Source organism: Phocoena phocoena, chromosome 3 (assembly GCF_963924675.1).
Source record: "Phocoena phocoena chromosome 3, mPhoPho1.1, whole genome shotgun sequence".
Taxonomy (NCBI): domain Eukaryota; kingdom Metazoa; phylum Chordata; class Mammalia; order Artiodactyla; family Phocoenidae; genus Phocoena; species Phocoena phocoena.
The window spans coordinates 110071693-110092662 of record NC_089221.1 but is presented as its reverse complement, the minus strand read 5'-3'; the positions used below and the strand labels follow the sequence as shown (position 1 = coordinate 110092662).

The 20970-nt window shown below is 50.5% G+C and overlaps 1 protein-coding gene across 7 annotated transcripts in view; it reads left to right on the top strand.

The window, feature by feature from the left end:
- The window catches only part of ACSL6 (acyl-CoA synthetase long chain family member 6), a 53990-nt gene that overhangs the window by 12317 nt on the left and 20703 nt on the right, over positions 1 to 20970 (top strand). For 2 of the 7 annotated variants that reach the window (XM_065873319.1, XM_065873317.1), the window contains exons 1-10: positions 15 to 122; positions 3606 to 3720; positions 4408 to 4472; positions 4757 to 4858; positions 5360 to 5459; positions 6046 to 6224; positions 7247 to 7279; positions 8624 to 8675; positions 17889 to 17962; positions 19545 to 19622. In XM_065873319.1, coding sequence (XP_065729391.1) covers positions 33 to 122; positions 3606 to 3720; positions 4408 to 4472; positions 4757 to 4858; positions 5360 to 5459; positions 6046 to 6224; positions 7247 to 7279; positions 8624 to 8675; positions 17889 to 17962; positions 19545 to 19622 — 888 coding nt within the window. In that variant the 5' untranslated portion in view covers positions 15 to 32. Of the gene's footprint in view, positions 1 to 6; positions 228 to 3605; positions 3721 to 4407; positions 4473 to 4756; positions 4859 to 5359; positions 5460 to 6045; positions 6225 to 7230; positions 7280 to 8623; positions 8676 to 17888; positions 17963 to 19544; positions 19623 to 19679; positions 19758 to 20970 lie in introns of those variants that run through there. The other 5 variants (XM_065873313.1, XM_065873314.1, XM_065873318.1 and 2 more) reach the window with 5 other exon arrangements.

The following is a 20970-nucleotide window of genomic DNA, read 5'->3' as shown; positions in this document are numbered from 1 at the left end:
CTGCAGAGTTCATCCTCTCGCTTCTGGAGAAGATGCAGACTCAGGAGATCCTGAGGATGCTGCGGCTGCCCGAGCTAGGCGACTTGGGCCAGTTTTTCCGCAGCCTCTCAGCCACCACCCTCGTGAGTATGGGTGCACTGGCTGCCATCCTCGCCTACTGGTTCACTCACCGGCCAAAGGCCTTGCAACCACCGTGCAATCTCCTGCTGCAGTCAGAGGAGGTGGAGGTGAGCAGGGTGTGAGCAATTGGGCTGTGGGAAGTAGTAGGCGGGGGACAGGCATCTTGAAGGAAGAAGCCAAACTTATGGCTTATTTGACCTCAGATGGCCCAGAGAATCTCCGTTTCTCCCGGCAGCCAGCCAGTAAGCCCAGAAGTGCCCCTGGGCAGGCTATCCTACTAGATGCTCCTTCTGCCTCTCCCAGTAACTAAAGCCTGGGCAGAGACGGACCTTGGCTTTGCCCTGGGCCTCTGGTTTTCCTGCTTCTTGGGTAGGGGGCCTTGGCTTACAGTTGCCTCAGTAGGTGGTCTAAGCATGTGCTCAAGGGGCTGCCAGGTAAATTCCCTCCCAGATTCTCCCTGTGCCCAACCCTGGTCTGGAACTGGGACCCAGAGCTGAGCCCACCCAGGGCTCTGCCCTCCCAGAGCACATGGACTCACAGGTAGAGCCACTGAGGGAAGAAGGGATGGTGGCCCAGCCTGGACAAGCGTGTTCCAGGCTCTGTCTAGAAGGACCAGTAAGATTTCTTTCTTAAGTTTGTGGAGTTTATTTTGCCTTTTTACAGAACTTTAATTCCATTTATTTTGAATAGATGATATAGTCACACAGTTCAAAAGCAACCAAAGGACATAGACTGAAAAGCTTCCACCTTCTTCCCCTTGCCTCTAAGTTCTCTTCCCCTGAGAATTGTGTTAGCACTTGTCCACAAGCAAATGTATAGATGTCTGCCCACCTTTTAAAATGATAACATACCGCATACACTGTGCAGCACCTTGCTTTTGCTCTCGATGGTATGTCGTGCAGGTACCGATCAAAAACATGACAGAGTTTGGCCTGGTGGGAGACGGCTCAGGTCGAGATAGGGCTGGGATCTTTAGGGCATTTTTCCAGCAGAGGGAATGATGTGTGCAGAGGTGAGAGTGTGTGATAACACACCTGGTGCCTTTGGGAAATGGCGATTCATGTGGTGTGGCTGGGAGGTGGAGAGGGGCTGCGGATGCGTCAGTAGCCTGTGGTTACCAGCAGCCGTGGGTTTGCAGGCTGGCCGTGCCTCTTACTAGCCTGATGGTCCTCGGCTGTTTCTTAACTCTCTGAGCCTCAGTTTCCTCATGTGTCAAGTGGGCAATAAAAAGAGTATCTGCTTCCTAAAGTTATGGTAAGGATTTGGTGAGATGATGCAGAGAAAGCACTAAGATGAATTATTTTTGGTAAGCTTACAGTTACAACTCATCTGGAGAGGCCAGCAAGGACAAAGCCCCATTAACTGGGCAGGGACCCTTGGAGATGGACAGCCTGGATTTATTTGAGGCTGTCAGTAGTAGGAGAGACAGGGCCAGTTTTTGCTGTGGCTTTGGCAGGGGCAGGCATGAGGAGGCAACTGGGGCTTCTGGGCTGGAGGTGACAGTGGTCTGGATGGGGTCAGGTTGAGCACCACAGAGTGAGTCGCCTCACAGGTCTGGCTGGGAGGACAGGGCATGGACACAGCTAAGGTCTCCCTTCCTGGGGAGGATGGAGCCCTCCTTTGCTTCATCCCCCAGGAGTGTAGGAATCTGGAGTGACTATAGTGAAGGAGGAAAGGAGAGTGGTAGGAAATGAGATGAGAGAGGTAAGAGGGGCCCAGATCATAGAGGGCCTGGTAGCATTTACTCTGTGTGCTACACAGTAGGAAACAATTCATATCATGTCACTCACCCTGGCTTAAAATCCTTGCCTGCTCCCTGTTGCCCTCAACCTAAAGCTCAGACTCCTCACCTTGATCTGCAGCCTCTCTGGCCTCCTCCATTTACCACTTGGAGTGGCATGAATTGCCTAGTCTCCCAGGTGCCTCCTGCCCCATGTGTTTGCACTCCCTGTTGCCTCTGGTGAAACCGCCATTCCTTGTTCCTCGTTCTTCCCAGTAAATCCTTTTGTTTTTAAAAAAATTTTTTTCTATTTCTTTATTTAATTAATTAGTTTATTTTGGCTGCGTTGGGTCTTTGTTGCTGCGCATGGGCTTTCTCTAGTTGCGGCGAGCGGGGGCTACTCTTTGTTGCAGTGCGAGGACTTCTCATTGTGGTGGCTCCTCTTGTTGCGGAGCACAGGCTCTAGGCACGCGGGCTTCAGTAGTTGTGGCACATGGGCTCAGTAATTGTGGCTCGCGGGCTCTAGAGTGCAGGCTCTGTAGTTGTGGCGCATGGGCTTAGTTGCTCTGCAGCATGTGGGATCTTCCCGGACCAGGGCTCAAACCCGTGTCCCCTGCATTGGCAGGCGGATTCTTAACCACTGCGCCATCAGGGAAGCCCCCTCTTTGTATCCTTCAAAACCCAGCTCAGCAGCCACTCTCTGACATACCTGCCCACTGAGCCCCTTCTGTCACTGGCACATAGTCTCTTGCTGTCTCATTTCTGTGAGTGCTAACCAGGTCTGACTGTATCTGTCCCCAGATTCCCACAGAGGTCCTGCATGGGCCTGGTGCTCAGGAAGCACTGGCCAAACAGAACTTTCCACTGCAGAACAGCTGAGTGCTGCCTGTGGTTTTGAGTTTGGCTCTTGGCTCTGTGGCTGTCACATTTTTCCTCAGACCTGATGTTCCAAGAGGGGTAGCGGACCGTGGGCCAGCCCAGTGCAGCCCAAATAGTGCTCAGAGAAGAGGTGGAGCCGTGATACTGGAGAGTTCTGGGTTTGGGGAGCCTGAGGAGGGGTGGCATGTGGAAGGGAAAGAGGCAGGAGAAGCCCAGCTCCTTTCCCCCGCCCCCCAGCACAGATGGTGTTTGCTACAGTCCCACTCTGGATCCATACCACTGAGGGCCCGGGCATCTACTACACCATTCCCTCCACCGCCTTCTAGGCCTCTTTTCCCATCCAGTCCTCCAACTCATCACACTGTTATGTGAATGATGGATGGCAGCCTTCTTAGCTAAAGACAGCTCCCAAGTGATTCTTAACCTACGTGCATAGCAGCAACACCTTTGCAGGTTGGTCCTGATGCAAGGGGCAGCCTGACTCTAGCCAGCACTCCCCACTCTGCTGTATGAGTGAACCACAGGTGTGTATGAACAGTAACTGAAGATTCTGGGCATTTAGTGTATACTGCCTGGTGTGTGTGTATGTGTGTGGGAGACCAGTGTACTGGGCCCCTGGGCATGAGCCTCCTGTATTTGAGTGTGGATGCATACAGGTCCAGTGTGTACAAGCCATGTGTACATGAATGTGTGTGGAGTTTGTGTGTGTACAGCCCAGGTGCGTGTAGGCCACGTGTGTGAGTGCACACAGAGTGTGTCCCAGCTCCAACTATGTGGCCCAGGTGTGTATCCAAGCCATGTACAGCCTGGTGCATGCTGGTGCCCTCTCCTGATACCCCTGCCTGCCTGCATCAGCCAGCTTCTCTGGCCTGTGCTTGGCTCATAGGACAGTGGTGGGGCCCGGCGATCCGTGATAGGGGATGGCCCTCAACTGCTCACCCACTACTATGACGATGCCAGGACCATGTACGAGGTGTTCCGCCGTGGACTTAGCATCTCAGGTGAGAGGGGCCATGGGGGTGTGGAAGGGCTGTGGCAGGGGTTGAGCAGGTGCAAGGGTGTGGGTGAGCAAGCATGGTTCCAGGGGTATGGCAGGCGAGTCACGCCCAGGTTCAGAGGAGAGAAGCCATTCTTGGCCCTCCTGCCACCCAGACAAGTAGCTGCATTATGAGGCCAAAGGGCTGACCTCAGCTTTATTACAGCCCTGAGAACTGCTGACCTTAAGCTGTCTCTTTGCTCATATTCTATATCTCCTATTTGCAGCCCCTCGTGAGCCTTGAACTCGCAGGCTACTGGCTGGCATGGTTCTGAACCTGAGCCTCCGAGATGTCTGGGTGACCCATGGCGTGGGGTGAAGGGAGTTGTCACAGAGAGGCAAACTGCCACCTCTGGCCAGTGGCCCCCAGGTCTCCATGTCTTATTGGGGCTGCATCACACAGGTCATTGTGGGAACTAGCGCTGTGTCAGTTCCCATTCCTGGGCCTTCCTGATCTCCCTGGGGAGATGCCATGCTTGTGCACTTTAGGCCTTCTTGGACTTCAGCAGGTTAGACAGACAGCTGGGGAGCAGTTCATTTGGCCCATGCGCCTCCCAGGATGGGATATTGATCCAGGTGTCTGATGGGCAGGTTCAGTGGCTCCCACACCCTGCCCTCCTCCCTGGCACAAGGCCTGCTTATCTCTATGTAGGGAATGGACCCTGTCTTGGCTTCAGGAATCCCAAGAAGCCTTATCAGTGGCTGTCCTACCAGGAGGTGAGTAATAGAAGACAGGCCCCACCCTGTCCACCCACACAGACCTGGCACTTGGCGGGGGGAGGGGGGGGGCGGCTTGTGGGCACCCTGGAGGCTCTCAGAGAGTCATTTTTTTCCTTGCCTGGACTGTCTGCCAAACTCCAGGCAGCATCCTCTCAGGACTTCCAGCATCACTGAGTAGGGAGTCGGGGAGCTCCCTCAGACCTTAGAAATCCCACCTGGGGATCTCCCTTCCCTGCTGAAGAGTCCTTGCTTTCCCATCACTGCCCCATGTTTGTGTGCAGGTGGCCGACAGGGCTGAATTTCTAGGGTCTGGACTTCTCCAGCACAATTGTAAACCATGTACAGATCAGTTTATCGGCATTTTTGCACAAAATCGACCAGAGGTGAGCACCTGCCTTAACTGGTTTTAGAAGCATCAGTGGAACACAAGCTTGGGTACCGTAGAACAGCTCTGCTCCCGCTGTCTGTAGGGCCTGGGACAAGAGGAAAACTGGAGATCGTTGGTCCATGCCATCCCCCACTCCCTTGGCTCTGTCCCTCATCACGGCTGGACATTCCAGCCAAGTTCCATCTACACCCTACCTAGCTGTCCAAACAGTGGCTCCCTGAGCCATGGGGGAAGAAGGATCTGGGGAAGAAGACCATGCAAACCCCGGAGGTGGGCCTGGGGTTATTTTGAGTCCCGTAATTCCCTGGGGCAAGCAAGTCTAGAAGACCGTGGGGGAGCAGGCTCAACGGGTCAGCTTTATGGATCCCTTGCCTTGTGCGGAGCGCTCTCGGCACAGGACCCCAATCAGGGAGCCCCGTGCCTAAGGCCTGAGGGCAGTGCAGCCCTGCTGTCTGCTCTGTGCTCCCCCTTTCCCCCAACCTGTGTGTCTCCACAGTGGATCATCACAGAACTTGCCTGCTACACATACTCTATGGTGGTGGTCCCGCTCTATGACACCCTGGGCCCAGGGGCAGTCCGCTACATCATCGATACAGGTGAGCCCAGCTGCCCACTCCTGCCCCTGGCAGCCAGCCCCACCTCCTCCTCCCAGCCCTTTTCAGCTTATGCTGATTGTTTGACACTAGTAAGTACTTTGCTTCTGCTCTCAGAGAACGCTGGGGGCTTCCACTTTGGCCCTTGAGTTGGCTTCCTGAGTCCAGCTGTCCCCAGTTGGACTTCACCCAAAGGCTCCTTCCACAGGGTAGGGCTGCCAAGAAGGAGACTCTGTACCAGCCTCCACGTAGGGCTGCCAACCCTCTGAGTTCACTTCAGCTTGAGGAAGATGCTGTGGGGTGGTAAATATCTCAAACAGACCAGGGACGATGGGGGCTGAGCCTGAAGAAAAGGAATGCTTGGAATCTACCCCGGGAGACTCCCTAGTCTTCTGCCCTTGGCTCCATCCAGGCTCTGTGCACTTTCCTCTGGACACAATACATGTCCCACATGGCCTGTCGTATGTATTTATTTACACACAAGCTTATCATGTGGCACACACAGCCCATGGTTCCACTGCCTGGCCTGTGCTGCCCACGGTCACAGCCTGTGCCCGCACAGCCTGACTCTCCTTGGTGGTCCCTGCAGCCGACATCAGCACTGTGATCGTGGATAAACCTCAGAAAGCCGTGGTTCTGCTGGAGCACGTGGAGAGGAAGGAGACACCAGGGCTCAAGCTGATCATCCTCATGGAACCATTTGAGGAAGCTTTGAAAGACAGAGGGCAAGACTGCGGGGTGGTCATTAAGTCCATGCAGGCTGTAGAGGTGAGGGTCTGCTTCTGGGCTGTTTCCTGGCCACAGCTGGTTGGCCACTGAGCCAGAGCTGCCAGTTATCTGCCCATCTTATGCCCTAGGATGGATGTCTTGGGCCATCAGGGTGTGTCAGGGTTCAAACAGGGCAGGCTTCACAAGGGCTGGTGGTGGGTAGTGGGGTTGGCACCCACAGGCATCCTCTTTGAGATGGGCTCAGTTATTTGGCACAGTTAGTGACACAGGCACCAACAGGTAGATGGTGGTGCCAGCCTGCCCCAGAGCTACCCCCACAGCCTCCGGAGCCTCCTCATTTCCAGCTAACAGCCAGCCTGTCTGAGCCTGAGGACTGTAGTAAACTTGAGGTCCAGAAGTCTTGGAGAGGTTCTTGCAGTTGTGTCCCAGACCCCCAGCAGCCAGCAGAACCAATTTTCCTTTGCATGGCCTCCGCAGAGACATTAGGCTGGTGGCAGCTTATGGCCTGCTGGAGTGACCCAGGACATCCTCTGGGGCCTCAGGCCTTTTGCTCAGTAGCAGCTGACCCCCACTGTGCCCTCCTGGATCTAGGCCTGTGGGCCCTCCATTTCTCCTCCTGTCTCCCTGTCTGCTCTTAAATGTATCCACAAAGCCATGGAGGGCCTGTGCCCCTCCATGGCTTTAGGGGCCACACCTAAGCTGGCAGCCCCCATCTGCCCCTCCAGCCCTGACCACTTAGTTGCAAGCCCGGGCCACCTAGCCACTGTGTCTTGAGCATGCGTCTAGACGTACCGTGGGCCCCTCAGGCTGTCTCCCCCTTGTGCATGTGCACAGTGCTTAGCCTCTTCCTGGGCCCCAGGCCGCTGTCTGGGATGCATGGGTGGCCAAGGCCTGGATGGGTATCTGAGGAGAGACCGCTGAGGTGGTGCCTCTGCGCGGGCCACATCTGGGCAGGGAGTCTGGGACTCTGGGCTTGCTACGGGAACAGGGCATACTGTGCTGAGTTTATTTTGATTGATTAGAACTCTCGAGCATTTAAAAACAGTGTTTTCCTCTTCCAGGACTGTGGCCAGCGGAATCACCACGTTCCTGTGGTAAGCTCATCTGCCAGCAGGTTTTGACTGAGCACTATAGTGTCCAGGGCACGTCCTCACAGACTCCCTCGCTGTGCACAAGGCTCGGTAGAGGGGCCAGAGTAGCAGCTCTGTGTTAATAAGCAACTCAGGAAATGTCCCCTTGGGGCACCCAGGATGACCTGGAACGGGAGTCAGACATTGGGAGGGAGATAAAAGGGCAGCCAATCCTGGACACCCTTGGGTCTCCAGTAACTTTTTCTTTGGGAGGGCTTATGTTTTCCCTTTCGATGTAGCAGTCTCTCCCGAGGATGGGATGGACAGGAGCAGCAACAGACTCGGAAGTGGACCCCTTGTAGCATCTGCTGTCTTTGTTCATCTTTGCTCTCTGAACTTTTCTGGGTGTCGGCCCCGAGTGATCCTCCCTGGACTCGAGTCACCAGGGAGGGTCACAGCCCCTGGGAGGGTCTTGTAGGGGCTGTGAGCTTTCTAACCAGGCCTCTTGCCTCCAGCTCCCTCTGCAGCTCAGCTCTTCCCGCTCTCACCAGCCTGTGAGCTTTCTCACACACAGGCCTCAGCAGGTCAATCCCTGCTTCCCAGGGCCCTTCACCATGAGTAGCCCCTGGTATGTCCCCACCTCTACACACTGTGCCCCAGCCTTAAAGAGCTGCTCTCTGGCCCCACAGCATGCTGTCTCTTGTGCCTCTGACAGTGCCCAGGCTGGTTCCTCTCCCAGAATGCCCACCGTCACTTCATCTGGAGAGATCTTGCTTGTCCTTGAGTCTCAACTCATGTCACCTCCTCCGGGAAGCCATCCTCTACATGCAAGTGGTCATGGTGGGCTCCTCCTGGTGACCCCAGGACTATGTGCACAGTGCCAGGGCAAGGGCCTGATGCAGAGCAATCTTAGTGACAGAGTGGGCAGCTCAGTTCTTGGGTTACATTTTCCGTTCCCAAGCCTAAACCCAGACACTTGGGAGAAAGTGGGAAGGAAGGAGGAAGTGGGTCACATTCCCTAGAACGGTGAGATCTTTGATAGAGGCCTAGGTATGGCCACTGCAACCCAATCCCATTAGAATTCAGCTCAGCCTCAAGTAGGCGAGGCAGCAGGAGCAGGTGTGAGGTTGGTGGGACAGATCGACGTCCATGTCCGGTTAGGTTTCCTTGGTTTTTCTTCCTCTTTCCTGGGGACTTGCCTGCTCACCTTTCCAATGACAGCATGCAGGGCCATGCACATGTGCTGACACATGCCTGCACCCTCACACAGTGCACACACGGGGGTGTGCTCAGAGGGGCTGGCTGGTGGAGGAGCCCAGGCTGGGCACACTGGGTCTCTTTAACACACTCCTCTTCTCACCTCTGCAGCCCCCGAAACCCAGTGACCTCTCCATTGTGTGTTTCACAAGCGGCACGACAGGTAAGCAGAGGCTCCTAGCCCACCAGCCAGGGCCACCTGCACCTTTCCCTGGCAGCTTTGGCAGAGTGACTGAGACGTCTCCGGCACCCTCTGTGGGATGGGCTGGGCCTTGTCCTGTGCCTGGCTCCAGACACTGGGTCCTTCCTGCTGCTCCCGGTGGCCAACGCGAGGCAACATGGGGCGGCTGGAAGTGAATGGACGGTGTGGACTGGGGGTGTCTGGGGTGGGGTGGGTGCTACAGACTTCCTGGAGCTGGGGCCAGAGGTGGGCTGGGCAGCTGGAGCACGTCATTACTCTGAGGAGGGGCTCTCACTCCTCTGCTTTCCTGCCCCTGCCTGGACTTTGTGTCAGGGACTGGGGAAGGAGTGTGGGATTTGGTGTCTGAGAGCCTGGTTTTAAGTCCCACCTCCACCACTTGCTGGGGGGCCATGAGCCCCCCTGCCACCACTGTCCCCAGTTTCTTTCTTTCTTTTTTTAATATTTATTTATTTGGCTGTGCCGGATCTTAGTTGCGGCACACGGGATCTTCAGTTGCAGCCTGAGGGATCTAGTTCCCTGACCAGGGTTAGAACCCGGGCCCCCATGCATTGGAGCATGGAGTCTTAACTGCTGGACCACCAGGGAAGTCCCTGTCCCCATTTCTTACCTGGGTGGTTAAAGGTGCCAAGTTGGAGGTGGGAAAGTGTGTGAAAGGGCAGTGCAGATGATCTGGGGCAAGATCATCTGCACAGATGATGTATGCCGTGGGCAAGGCTGTCAGGGAGAGAAAATGATGCAGTCCATGCCCAGTGCTGACAGAGGAACACGTGCATCAGTGTCAGTGTGAACAGCCAAGGAAGGCTTCCTAGGGGAGGCAGAACGCACCTGAGGACCACGGCTACAGGCACAGTACTTTGCAGCCTGCAGTGGCCGGTTCACCCTATCACTGTGTCACTGGGGCCTCAGCACGACCTGTGAGGCAGGTGGGGTGGAGACTATCCAAGGCGGCACCAACAGCAATTGGAGGCAGAGGCCTTGTGCCCTGTTCTCCCATTTCACAGCCCAGTGCTCTCCCCACTGCTGCCTCTTCATCTCATCTGATGACTCGGGAAGTCACTTGCCCTCGGCCTGAAGGGGCAAGAAGGTATCCAGCCTGTTTTCCAGACCTAGGGCTGGCCTACCTTGATGATAGCTCTTGATGGCAGTGACCTGGAGTTCCCCACGCCTTCCACAGATGGAGCCTCCAAGGCAGTTGGCAGATCCTTGACCAGCCCCCCAGGCAGGATAATCCTTGTGGGTAGATCACAATAAACATGATGTTATTGAATCAGAGTGGGTTTTTGCCATTAACTCAAGTGGGTCTGAGAATTTCCACCTGACTGCTAAACCCTGTCAGGAGAGAAATAACACAGCCTTTGCTTTCCAGGAGCTGACATCCAGAGCCAGCCCAGAATTCAAAAATGCTCTTCAGGTTTTTGTTGCTTTTTGTCAAGAGTTTCACAATGTGAAATTTTGGTGACATGTCCCTCCACCCTGGGTTTGGGGGCAGGTCACTACTGCGGCCTTTAGCTTTGGACCCTTGCTGTTCAAGAGTGCCCCCTGGCTTTTTTTTTTTTTTTAACATCTTTATTGGAGTATAATTGCTTTACAATGGTGTGTTAGTTTCTGCTTTATAACAAAGTGAATCAGTTATACATCTGTTCCCATATCTCTTCCCTCCTGCATCTCCCTCCCTCCCACCCTCCCTATCCCACCCATCTAGGTGGTCACAAAGCACTGAGCTGATCTCCCTGTGCTATGCGGCTGCTTCCCACTAGCTATCTGTTTTACGTTTGATAGTGTATATATGTCCATGGCACTCTCTCACTTTGGCACAGCTTACCCTTCCCCATCCCCATATCCTCAAGTCCATTCTCTAGTAGGTCTGTGACTTTATTCCCATCTTACCCCTAGGTTCTTCATGCTTTTTTTTTTTTAGATTGCATATATATGTGTTAGCATACGGTATTTGTCTATCTCTTTCTGACTTACTTCACTCTGTATGACAGACTCTAGGTCCATCCACCTCACTCCAAATAACTCAATTTCGTTTCTTTTTATGGCTGAGTAATATTCCATTGTATATAGATGCCACATCTTCTGAGTCAGTTAGTCACAGCTGCTGCCCCTGGATCTGGAAAAGAACTTGATGATGTAGAAATGTGTTGTTGCCTAGCTGCAGAGGGCAGGCCTCATGTCCAGTGCTTTTTCAGCCCATGGAGTCTCAATTGGAAGCTGAGCCATCCTGCCCAGGCTCTATGTGGTAGAAGCAGAATATATGGAGGCTAGAAAACAGGTTGTGATTCGGTGCCCAAACCTCCCACTCCAGCAGTGTGGCTGGTGCCAGGGCAGAGCTGGGGGAGTGAGCAGGCCTCTTACCTGACGTTACCCTGCTTGGCTACACGTGTGGATTTCCTTGGCATTAGCCTAAGCCTGTGCTGTGCCTCTGGTGGCCATCCTCTTGTCCAGCACATCACAGCTGTGGATACAGCTTCCCTTCCATAAGTGTCCTGGCCTCAGCTTCATCAAGAGCCACATCGTTCTTTCAATGAGGAAAGATGGAAAATATGATCTGAATCTGACATTTGAATCATGATTCTGGTGGGATCATTCTGGGAAGATTTTTCTCTTGATGTGTGATGGAAACATCTGTGGAAATTCCCAGAATGGGCCAGTGCTTTGGAGCCACTAGTTAGGGCAAGAAGGCCCTGGAGGAGGTGAGAGCTTGGGGTTTGTCTGTACTCAGGGATGGCTAATGGGTGGGTGTGTGGTTGGTTGTTCGTTTCAGAATAACCATCAGCTGGACTGAAATCAAGCTGCCCTCTCCAAATAAAAGATAATTTGTGGGTATAACATAGCCCAGTCTGGGGACTTGGGCCCCATGAATGATAGTTCAGATGTATCTTTATGTGTTCATGTGCTACCCTCCCTTCCTAGAGAAGAAAATACAGTGGTCTTTTATTTTATTATTTATTTATTTATTATTTATTTATTTTATATATTTTTGGCTGCATTGGGTCTTAGTTGAGGCATGCGGGATCTTCATTGAGGCATGCGGGATCTTTCGTTGTGGTGCGCAGTCTCCTCTTTAGTTGTGGCATGCGGGTTTTCTCTTCTCTAGTTGTGGCGCACAGGCTCCAGGGCACGTGGGCTTAGTTGCCCTGCGGCATGTGGGATTGAACCCACGTCCCCTGCATTGTAAGGCAGATTCTTTACCACTGGACCACCAGGGAAGTCCCTACAGTGGTCTTTTAAAACATATCGTTCTTAGTCTATGGGTTTTTAGCATTCTTTTTCTAATTTATGTAGATTCATTCATTCAGCTCATTTATTGAGCATCCACTATGCATCAGACCTAGTGTTGGAGGCTGAGGACAGAGGGATGGACAAGACATGACCCTGCCCTCATGAGCACACAGCTCATGTCATGAGGCAGTTCACTGCCTCGAGGGTCTGCATCCCAGGGTACATGGAGTGCTAGGCCACCAAGAGGTCAGGACAGCAGGACAGAAAAGATTTCAAATCTAAGCAGAGTCTTGAAGGATTGGCAGCTGGAAGAGAAGAGGAGGAAGGGCATTCTCAGCAAAGGGAACAGCGTGTGCAGAGGACCAGCAGCAAGAAAGAAAATGTTTCTTTGAGGGAGAGTCGACTGAGGAAAAGAGAGGTCTGGTTGCAGGGCCTGGGAATCCTGACAGGAGAGGAATGATGGGAGTAGGAGTTCCAAATAAAGGCTGAGCAGGAGCAGCCAGAGAGGCTAGAGGAGAATAGAACCTGTCAGCATTGTCGATGGCTAAGCTGTACCCATAGGATGCTGCCACAAAAACACCTGCTGGTGCTCCTGAGACAGGGGAGGTTGGAAGCAGAAACTGATTATGGTGGACTGAGGAGTGGATGGGAGGTAAGGATGTCAACTCAGCAAGTGTGGACAATTCTTTTTTTTTTGGCGGTACGCGGTCCTCTCACTGTTGTGGCCTCTCCCGTTGCAGAGCACGGGCTCTGGACGCGCAGGCTTAGCGGCCATGTCCCACGGGCCCAGCCGCTCCGCGGCACGTGGGATCTTCCCAGACCGGGGCACGAACCCGCGTCCCCTGCATCGGCTGGCGGACTATCAACCACTCCGCCACCAGGGAAGCCTGACAATTCTTTTACGAAGCTTGGCTGTGTCACCAAAAGGCATGCTCCATAATGTTCCCAGCAACACGATTTGAAAAGTCAAAGTCTGGAAACAACTCAAATGACTCTTCAGCAATAGAATGGTATATCTGCAAATAGAAAATTATATACCTTAATGTTGAGCGAAAGAAAAAAGGCACAAAATATTGTATGATTTCTTTTTTTTATAACAAAGTGAATCAGTTATACATACACATATGTTCCCATATCTCTGCCCTCTTGCATCTCCCTCTCTCCCACCCTCCCTATCCCACCCCTCTAGGTGGTCACAAAGCACCGAGCTGATCTCCCTGTGCTATACAGCTGCTTCCCACTAGCTATTGGTTTTACATTGGGTAGTGTATATATGTCCATGCCACTCTCTCACTTTGTCCCAGCTTACCCTTCCCCCTCCCCATATCCTCAAGTCCATTCTCTAGTAGGTCTGTGTCTTTTTTCCTGTGCTGCCGCTAGGTTCTTCATGACCTATTTTTTTTTTTTTTTTTAGATTCCATATATATATGTTAGCATACGGTATTTGTCTTTCTCTTTCGGACTTACTTCGCTCTGTTTGACAGACTCTAGGTCCATCCACCTCACTCCAAATAACTCAATTTCGTTTCTTTTTATGGCTGGGTAATATTCCATTGTATATATGTGCCACATCTTCTTTATCCATTCATCTGTCGATGGACGCTTAGGTTGCTTCCATGTCCTGGTTACTGTAAATAGTGCTTCAGTGAACATTGTGGTACATGACTCTTTTTGAATTATGGTTTGCTCAGGGTTTATGCCCAGGAGTGGGATTGATGGGTCATATGGTAATACTATATTTTTAGTTTTTTAAGGAACCTCCATACTGTTCTCCATAGTAGCTGTATCAATTTACGTTCCCACCAACAGTGCAAGAGGGTTCCCTTTTCTCCACACCCTCTCTACCATTTATTGTTTGTAGGTTTCTTGATGATGGCCATTCTGACTGGTGTGAGGTGATAGCTCACTGTAGTTTTGATTTGCATTTCTCTAATGATTAATGATGTTGAGCACTGTTTCATATGTCTGTTGGCATTCTGTATATCTTCTTTGGAGAAATGTCTGTTTAGGTCTTCTGCCCATTTTTGGATTGGGTTGTTTGTTTTTTTGATATTGAGCTGCGTGGACTGCTTGCGAATTTTGGAGATTAATCCTTTGTCTGTTGCTTCATTTGCAAATATTTTCTCCCATTCTGAGGGTTGTCTTTTTGTCTTGTTTATGGTCTCCTTTGCTGTGCAAAAGTTTTAAGTTTCATTAGGTCCCATTTGTGTATTTTTGTTTTTATTTCCATTTCTCTGGGAGGTGGGTCAAAAAGGATCTTGCTGTGATGTATGTCATAGAGTGTTCTGCCTATGTTTTCCTCTAAGAGTTTGACAGTGTCTGGCCTTACATTTAGGTCTTTAATCCATTTGGAGTTTATTTTTGTGTATGGTGTTAGGGAGAGTTCTAGTTTCATTCTTTTACATGTAGCTGTCCAGTTTTCCCAGCACCACTTATTGAAGAGGCTATCTTTTCTCCACTGTATATTCTTGCCTCCTTTTATCAAAGATAAGGTGACCATATGTGTGTGGGTTTATCTCTGGGCTTTCTATCCTGTTCCATTGATCTATATTTCTGTTTTTGTGCCAGTACCATACTGTCTTGATTACTGTAGCTTTGTAGTATAGTCTGAAGTCAGGGAGCCTGACTCCTCCAGCTCTATTTTTCTTTCTTCAAGATTGCGTTGGCTATTTGTGGTCTTTTGTGTTTCCATACAAATTGTGAAATTCTTTGTTCTAGTTCTGTGAAAATGCCAGTGGTAGTTTGATAGGGATTACATTGAATCTGTAGATTGCTTTGGGTAGTAGAGTCATTTTCACAATGTTGATTCTTCCAATCCAAGAACATGGTATATCTCTCCATCTATTTGTATCATCTAATTTCTTTCCTCAGTGTCTTATAGTTTTCTGCATACAGGTCCTTTTTCTCCTTAGGTAGGTTTATTCCTAGGTATTTTATTCTTTTTGTTGCAATGGTAAATGGGAGTGTTCCTTAATTTCACTTTCAGATTTTTTGTTGTTAGTGTAGATGAATGCAAGACATCTCTGTGCATTAATTTTGTATCCTGCTCCTTTACCACATTCATTGATTAGCTCTAGTAGTTTTCTGGTAGCATCTTTAGGATTCTCTATGTATAGTATCATGTCATCTGCAAACAGTGACAGCTCTACTTCTTTTCTGATTTGTGTTCCTTTTATTTCTTTTTCTTCTCTGATTGCTGTGGCTAAACCTTCCAAAACTATGTTGAATAATAGTGGTGAGAGTGGGCAGCCTTGTCTTGTTCCTGATCTTAGTGGAAATGGTTTCCGTTTTTCACCATTGAGGATGATGTTGACCATGGGTTTGTCATATATGGCCTTTATTATGTTGAGGTAGGTTCCCTCTATGCCTACTTTCTGGAGGGTTTTTATCGTAAGTGGATGTTGAAAGATTTTTCTGCATCTATTGGGAGGATCATATGGTTTTTATTCTTCAATTTGTTAATATGGGGTGTCACATTGATTGATTTGCGTATATTGAAGAATCTTTGAATTTCTGAGATAAACCCCACTTGATCATGGTGTATGATCCTTTTAATGTGCTGTTGGATTCTGTTTGCTAGTATTTTGTTGAGGATTTTTGCATGTATGTTCATCAGTGATACTGGCCTGTAGTTTTCTTTCTTTGTGACATTTTAAAACAAATTAATTAATTTATTTTTTATTTTTGGCTCCATTGGGTCTTTGTTGCTGTGTGCAGGCTTTTTCTAGTTGCGGCAAGTGGGGGCTACTCTTCACTGCAGTGCGCGGGCTTCTCATTGTGGTGGCTTCTCTTGCTGTGAGGCACGGGATCTAGGTGCCCAGGCTTCAGTAGTTGTGGCGCATGGGCTTAGGTTCTCCGCGGCATGTGGGATCTTCCCGGACCAGAACTTAAACCCGTGTCCCCTGCATTAGCAGGCAGATTCTTAACCACTGTGCCACCAGGGAAGCCCCCCTTTGTGACATCTTTGTCTGGTTTTGGTATCAGGGTGATGGTGGCCTTGTAGAATGAGTTTGGGAGTGTTCCTCCCTCTGCTATATTTTGGGAGAGTTTAAGAAGGATAGGTGTTAGCTCTTCTCTAAATGTTTGATAGGATTTGCTTATGAGGCCATCTGGTCCTGGGCTTTTTTTTTTGTTGGAAGACTTTTAATCAGTTTCAGTTTCCGTGCTTGTGATTGGTCTGTTTATATTTTCTAGTTTTCCTGCTTCAGTCTTGGAAGGTTGTGCTTTTCTAAGAATTTGCCCATTTCTTCCAGGTTGTCCATTTTACTGGCATAGAGTTGCTCGTAGTAATCTCTCCTGATCCTTTGTATTTTTGTAGTGTCAGTTGTTACTTCTCCTTTTTCATTTCTAATTCTATGACTTGAGTCTTCTCCCTTTTTTTCTTGCTGAGTCTGGCTAATGGTTTATCAATTTAGTTTATCTTCTCAAAGAACCAGCATTTTGTTTTATTGATCTTTGCTATTGTTTCCTTCAAGATTCCTTTTTAACACACCATTCCCACCACCACTATTGTTCCTTCTGCAGACTCCATATCCAGTTTCTGGGATTTATTGGTTTTTTTGCAGCCACGGCCTTCTTCACCTTTCTTTTTGGGACCCCCCAGCCCAAGCTGTAGGGAACATGATTGGGCTTTTGAAGCAATCTCATTAGCGGCTGAGTTAGCTTGGGTTTCAGATTGGAGATGGGAGAGAGGACCCCTCATTTCTCCCCTTTTGATGGGCTATAGCACTCAGCATAGCTCTCTCGCCAAAGAAATCCTTCTCACAAATTCTTCCTCATTCATTCATATTCTCTCTCCCCAACCCCCACCCCTTTCTTATGGAGGTGAAATTCACATAGCATAAAATTAACCATTTTAAAGTGAAAAATTCAGTGGCATTTACTATAATACTCTTTTAACCTCAACTCAGCCCTTTTTTTAACCTCTTTCTGGGTGAGGGTTGCAAAGTTAACATTTTGGTTTATTTGATATTTCTTGGGTAAATTCTGCACATGGTCTAGCCCCTCACTTTTGGAGTTTCACAGCTGTTGTATCTTCTGCCTCAGTGGAAACTTCTAATTTAATGTCTTTTGTACATGGCTGTGTCCTTAGACCTTATAGAGCCCTATGAGGTGGGTGTCATTGTCCCTATTTTATAGGTTAGGAAACTGAGAGAGGAAAAATGACTTGCCAGTGTTACACTGCCAAGGAGGGGCAAGGCCAGGATTTGAGCCTGCTCAGATCTGTCCAGCAGCAGTGGCAGTGTTGTATCCACGTTGACATGAAATGGTGGCCAACAGCCTCCCTCCACAGCCTGCTGTGCGTTCTGTCCCCACCTGGTCTCTGTCCTCTGAGCCATCCTAGCAGCCCTGGGCTTCCTCATGAGCAGCAGTGAAAGGTCGTGTCAAGACAAAGCAAGAATATCCATGTCCCATCTCTGCCAGTGAGCAGGCAGGAGGGCTGCCCCAGCAGTCTGGACCTCCGGCCTGGCCTGAGCTGGGGCCTTTCCAGGTGCTGGATGCAGCAAGGAAGTCCTCTGCCAGCACAATTGACTGCTGGATTCTGGACGCTAGAACTGCTCAGGCCCAGAGAGTGGCATAGTTTACTGGGTATATGTATAAGGAGACTGGAGGCCAAGAGCCTGTGCTCCTTGAGGAAGGCAGAAGGGAAGGTGCAGGCCAACCCATCAGTCCTGAGGCACTCCTTGAGGTGCTTGAGGTGACTGCAAGCTGTGTCACCTGCCTTCTGGTCTCAAGCACCTGGGAGCCTCAAGATGGGCTTCAAGTGTCTACAGAATGAAGGTCCCTGACACAGCATTCATCTGCCTGGGACTCTGAAGGCGGCTGTGGACGAAGGCCAGAGGTTTGTGTGGACAGCTCTGGGTGTCTGGGACTGGTGACTCCGGTGCTGTTCTCAAGGAGTGGCCCTTGAGCTTCCCACTAATTCTCCTTCTTGCTCTCTCCTTTCAGGGAACCCAAAAGGTGCGATGCTCACCCATGGGAACGTGGTGGCTGATTTCTCAGGCTTTCTGAAAGTGACAGAGGTGAATAAAGTAGACTCACCAATGCAGGTGTCTCTCAAGGACACCCTCAAGCCTCAGAGGTTTTTTGGGTTTTCTTTTTTTTCCCTGATACAATCTGGGCTGCCTTTCACAGGCAGGAGTTTCTGTTCTCATTAGAGCAACCTCACTTTCACAGATACTTTTAACCCCAAACACTGAAATGATCCATACCTGGTAAATATTCAGTTGATTTCTGAGAGTGCTCAGATCCCAGAAAGAAAAACGTGGAAACCTATTTTTCATTTTTAACTTCAAATATTAAGATACCTGATGGTTTTACGTATACCTTTATTTAAAAGTAATCGTTAATAACTTGTTTTTCCAAGTAGGTCAGGGTTTAATTCAGTCATTTTGTGTTTAAGGACTACTAGAGTCTGAGAAACAATGGCAACTGCTAATTTATAAAGCTGTACTTAAAAAAAGGTAAATCTAAAATCAAAAAAGCTTGATAACTTGGCCTGGCAAAAACATGTTAGCACTTTTTAAGCGGCTAAGAAAGAAGGACCTTTTTCCACAAGTGGTGAGTATCTGAATGTCCTATACTTTCCTAAAGGAGAAAGGAATGTACCTTTTCCTATATAAATTAAGCTTTTTCTCTACTGTGGAGAAAATCGCTATCCACATTTATGCCAGATGGCATTATGGAGCATATGCCCATTTGCTATATATTTTGGTGGAAAACTGTGAGACACTGTTGGTAGCTGAGCCCAGACCAGGAGCCATGAGCAAGGTTCCCTGGGCTTGTCCAAACTCGTCCAAAAGCCAGCCCAGGAGACTGAAGACCTCTGTAAAAGGGCGGAGGGCAGGGAACTCAGCCAAGGAGAGCTCATCCCTGAATGGGGCCCCCTGGCCAGGGCAGCCCCTGTCCCTGAGGTCAGACCCATCCTGGAGAGTGGGGTCCCTCTTGGCCATCTGCTTTAAGGCCATGTTCCCAGGCTGTAGCTTATGAGGCCTGGTTCCACCCACCACACCTCTGTCCGGGGCACATACCCCAGCCCCAGTAGGCATAGACCTAGGGTTCTCTTGGCCCCTTTCTCTCGAAGGAGGACCAGAAAGTGCCAACAGGCTGAGACCCTCTGAATCGCTGTCCGGGTGGCCCAGGAAAGCTGGTGAAGTGGGGCCTGAGGCAGATCCTGCAGCTGTGGGGAGGGAGAGGCATGCCGGTCTGGCGTGAAGACTGAACGAGGTGCAGGCCCTCCCAGAGGAGACTTCCCTGCGGAGCTTGACTCTGCTGGTTTATGTGTGCTTCAGTTGGCTCTTTGCTTCTGCAGATAACCTAGACCCGCTGGCGCTTCTACCTAATACTCCGCTTCCTACACTGCCCTGTCTCTCTGTCTCTCTCTCTCTTTTCTTTCTGCGCCTCCCATCTTCCTCTCTCTCCTCTCTCTCTCTCACTTTTCTCTCGCTGTCATCTCACCTCTCTCTCTGTCCCCCCTTCCCCACTGCCCTTCCCCTCTTCATGTTTGCCCCTCCAGGTCATTTTCTCTTTATTGTTTTATGACTCTCTTGTCGTCTTCCTGTCAGTGTTTCTTTCCTTTCTGTCTCCCATGCCCGGCACCTGCAGAAAGTGATCTTTCCGAGACAGGACGATGTGCTCATCTCCTTCCTGCCTCTGGCTCACATGTTTGAGAGAGTCATCCAGGTAAGACGCCCGCCTGACTGACCGGGCCTTGCCTGGGCTCCTTCTGTTTTCTTACAGAGTCAGTGGGCTCCCACTTGTGCGGATGTGCACATTTCCTATTTGCCTTTAGCACACATGTTTGAGCGAATGGTGCAGGTAAGGCCCTGGCTTCAGGGAGGCACAGTCTGAGCCCAGAACCCAGAACCCTAGCAGGGTGTCACACTTGCCACTGGCAGCTTGAAGTAGAACTAAACTGGCCTGTCCTCGGAAGGTGCCACAGGGGTCAGAGGACCTTGGACCCCCTGATCTGTCCCTCCTGTGAGCACTGCTCCAGGGAGGACCCAGGCCTGCTTGTCTTACTGTGGACACACCTTGGCTGAGAAAGGCCCCAGCTGCTCAGAGAGCATTGCAGCTCTGCAGAAGTGCTTTACCATTCAAGCTCTGTACAGTATGGCTCCATTTATGACCCAAACACCTATATTCTGTAACTTTCATCACTCACTAAACTCCTAAAAAAGGAAACAAGACAGTGAAGTTGAAAGGGGAGTCAAACTATCATGGCCCCTCAGGCTGTGGATGGGACTGGTGTTATGGTTGGACCTGGGACAGGCCTTGTGGGCACACAGAGAGAATGGAGGAGTCCTCCTGAGGTTGTGGGGACAAAGAATTATCCGTGTGTGTCACTTAAGGGACCAGCCTGTGCATAAACTATCTCCTAAGCCTCTCCCGTTTTGCCTTGGGGGAGGTCTGGTACACTGGGGCGTGCTTTCAAGCTTTCCAGACCTGGATTCACATGCCAGCAATTACCGTGAACTAGTTTTGGGACTCTAGGCAAATCCCTTTCTTTACCTCTGTGACCTTTGCATTCCTCATCTGTAAAACAGAGATTAGAAATTCTGTTTCCCGTATAGAATAGCTCTGAGCATGACAGAAAGGAGCCCCTGGCATACTCTTAGTCCCATTAGCAACCAGCCAGGCTCTGCCTGGCCTCCCACCGCCAACATTAGCAGCACCTCCAGTACTTGTGGGCACTGCATACCCTTCCAGAGTTGCCGAGGTATCCCTGGGGAAGACCACAGGCGCTCTGAGACCTGGAGCGGACACACTGATAGGGTGTTGTACAGCTCAGAGACTGAGTCCTCAGGGAGGCCCCTGTCCAGGCTTTGGGAGTAAGCTTGAAGGGGCAGGCACCAGTGAGACTGGCTGCTCTGGCATCTCCCAAAGGCTCAGGATTCCACCCTGTCTCCTGCTTCTTCTCCCCATGTCTGAGTGGGACTTGGTGGGGAGGGGTGTGTGTGTGGGGGGGGTGTCACCTCTAATGGCTTCCTTCAGTGTCCCAAGGCAGCAGCCAGAGCTGGGTGAGGGGTGT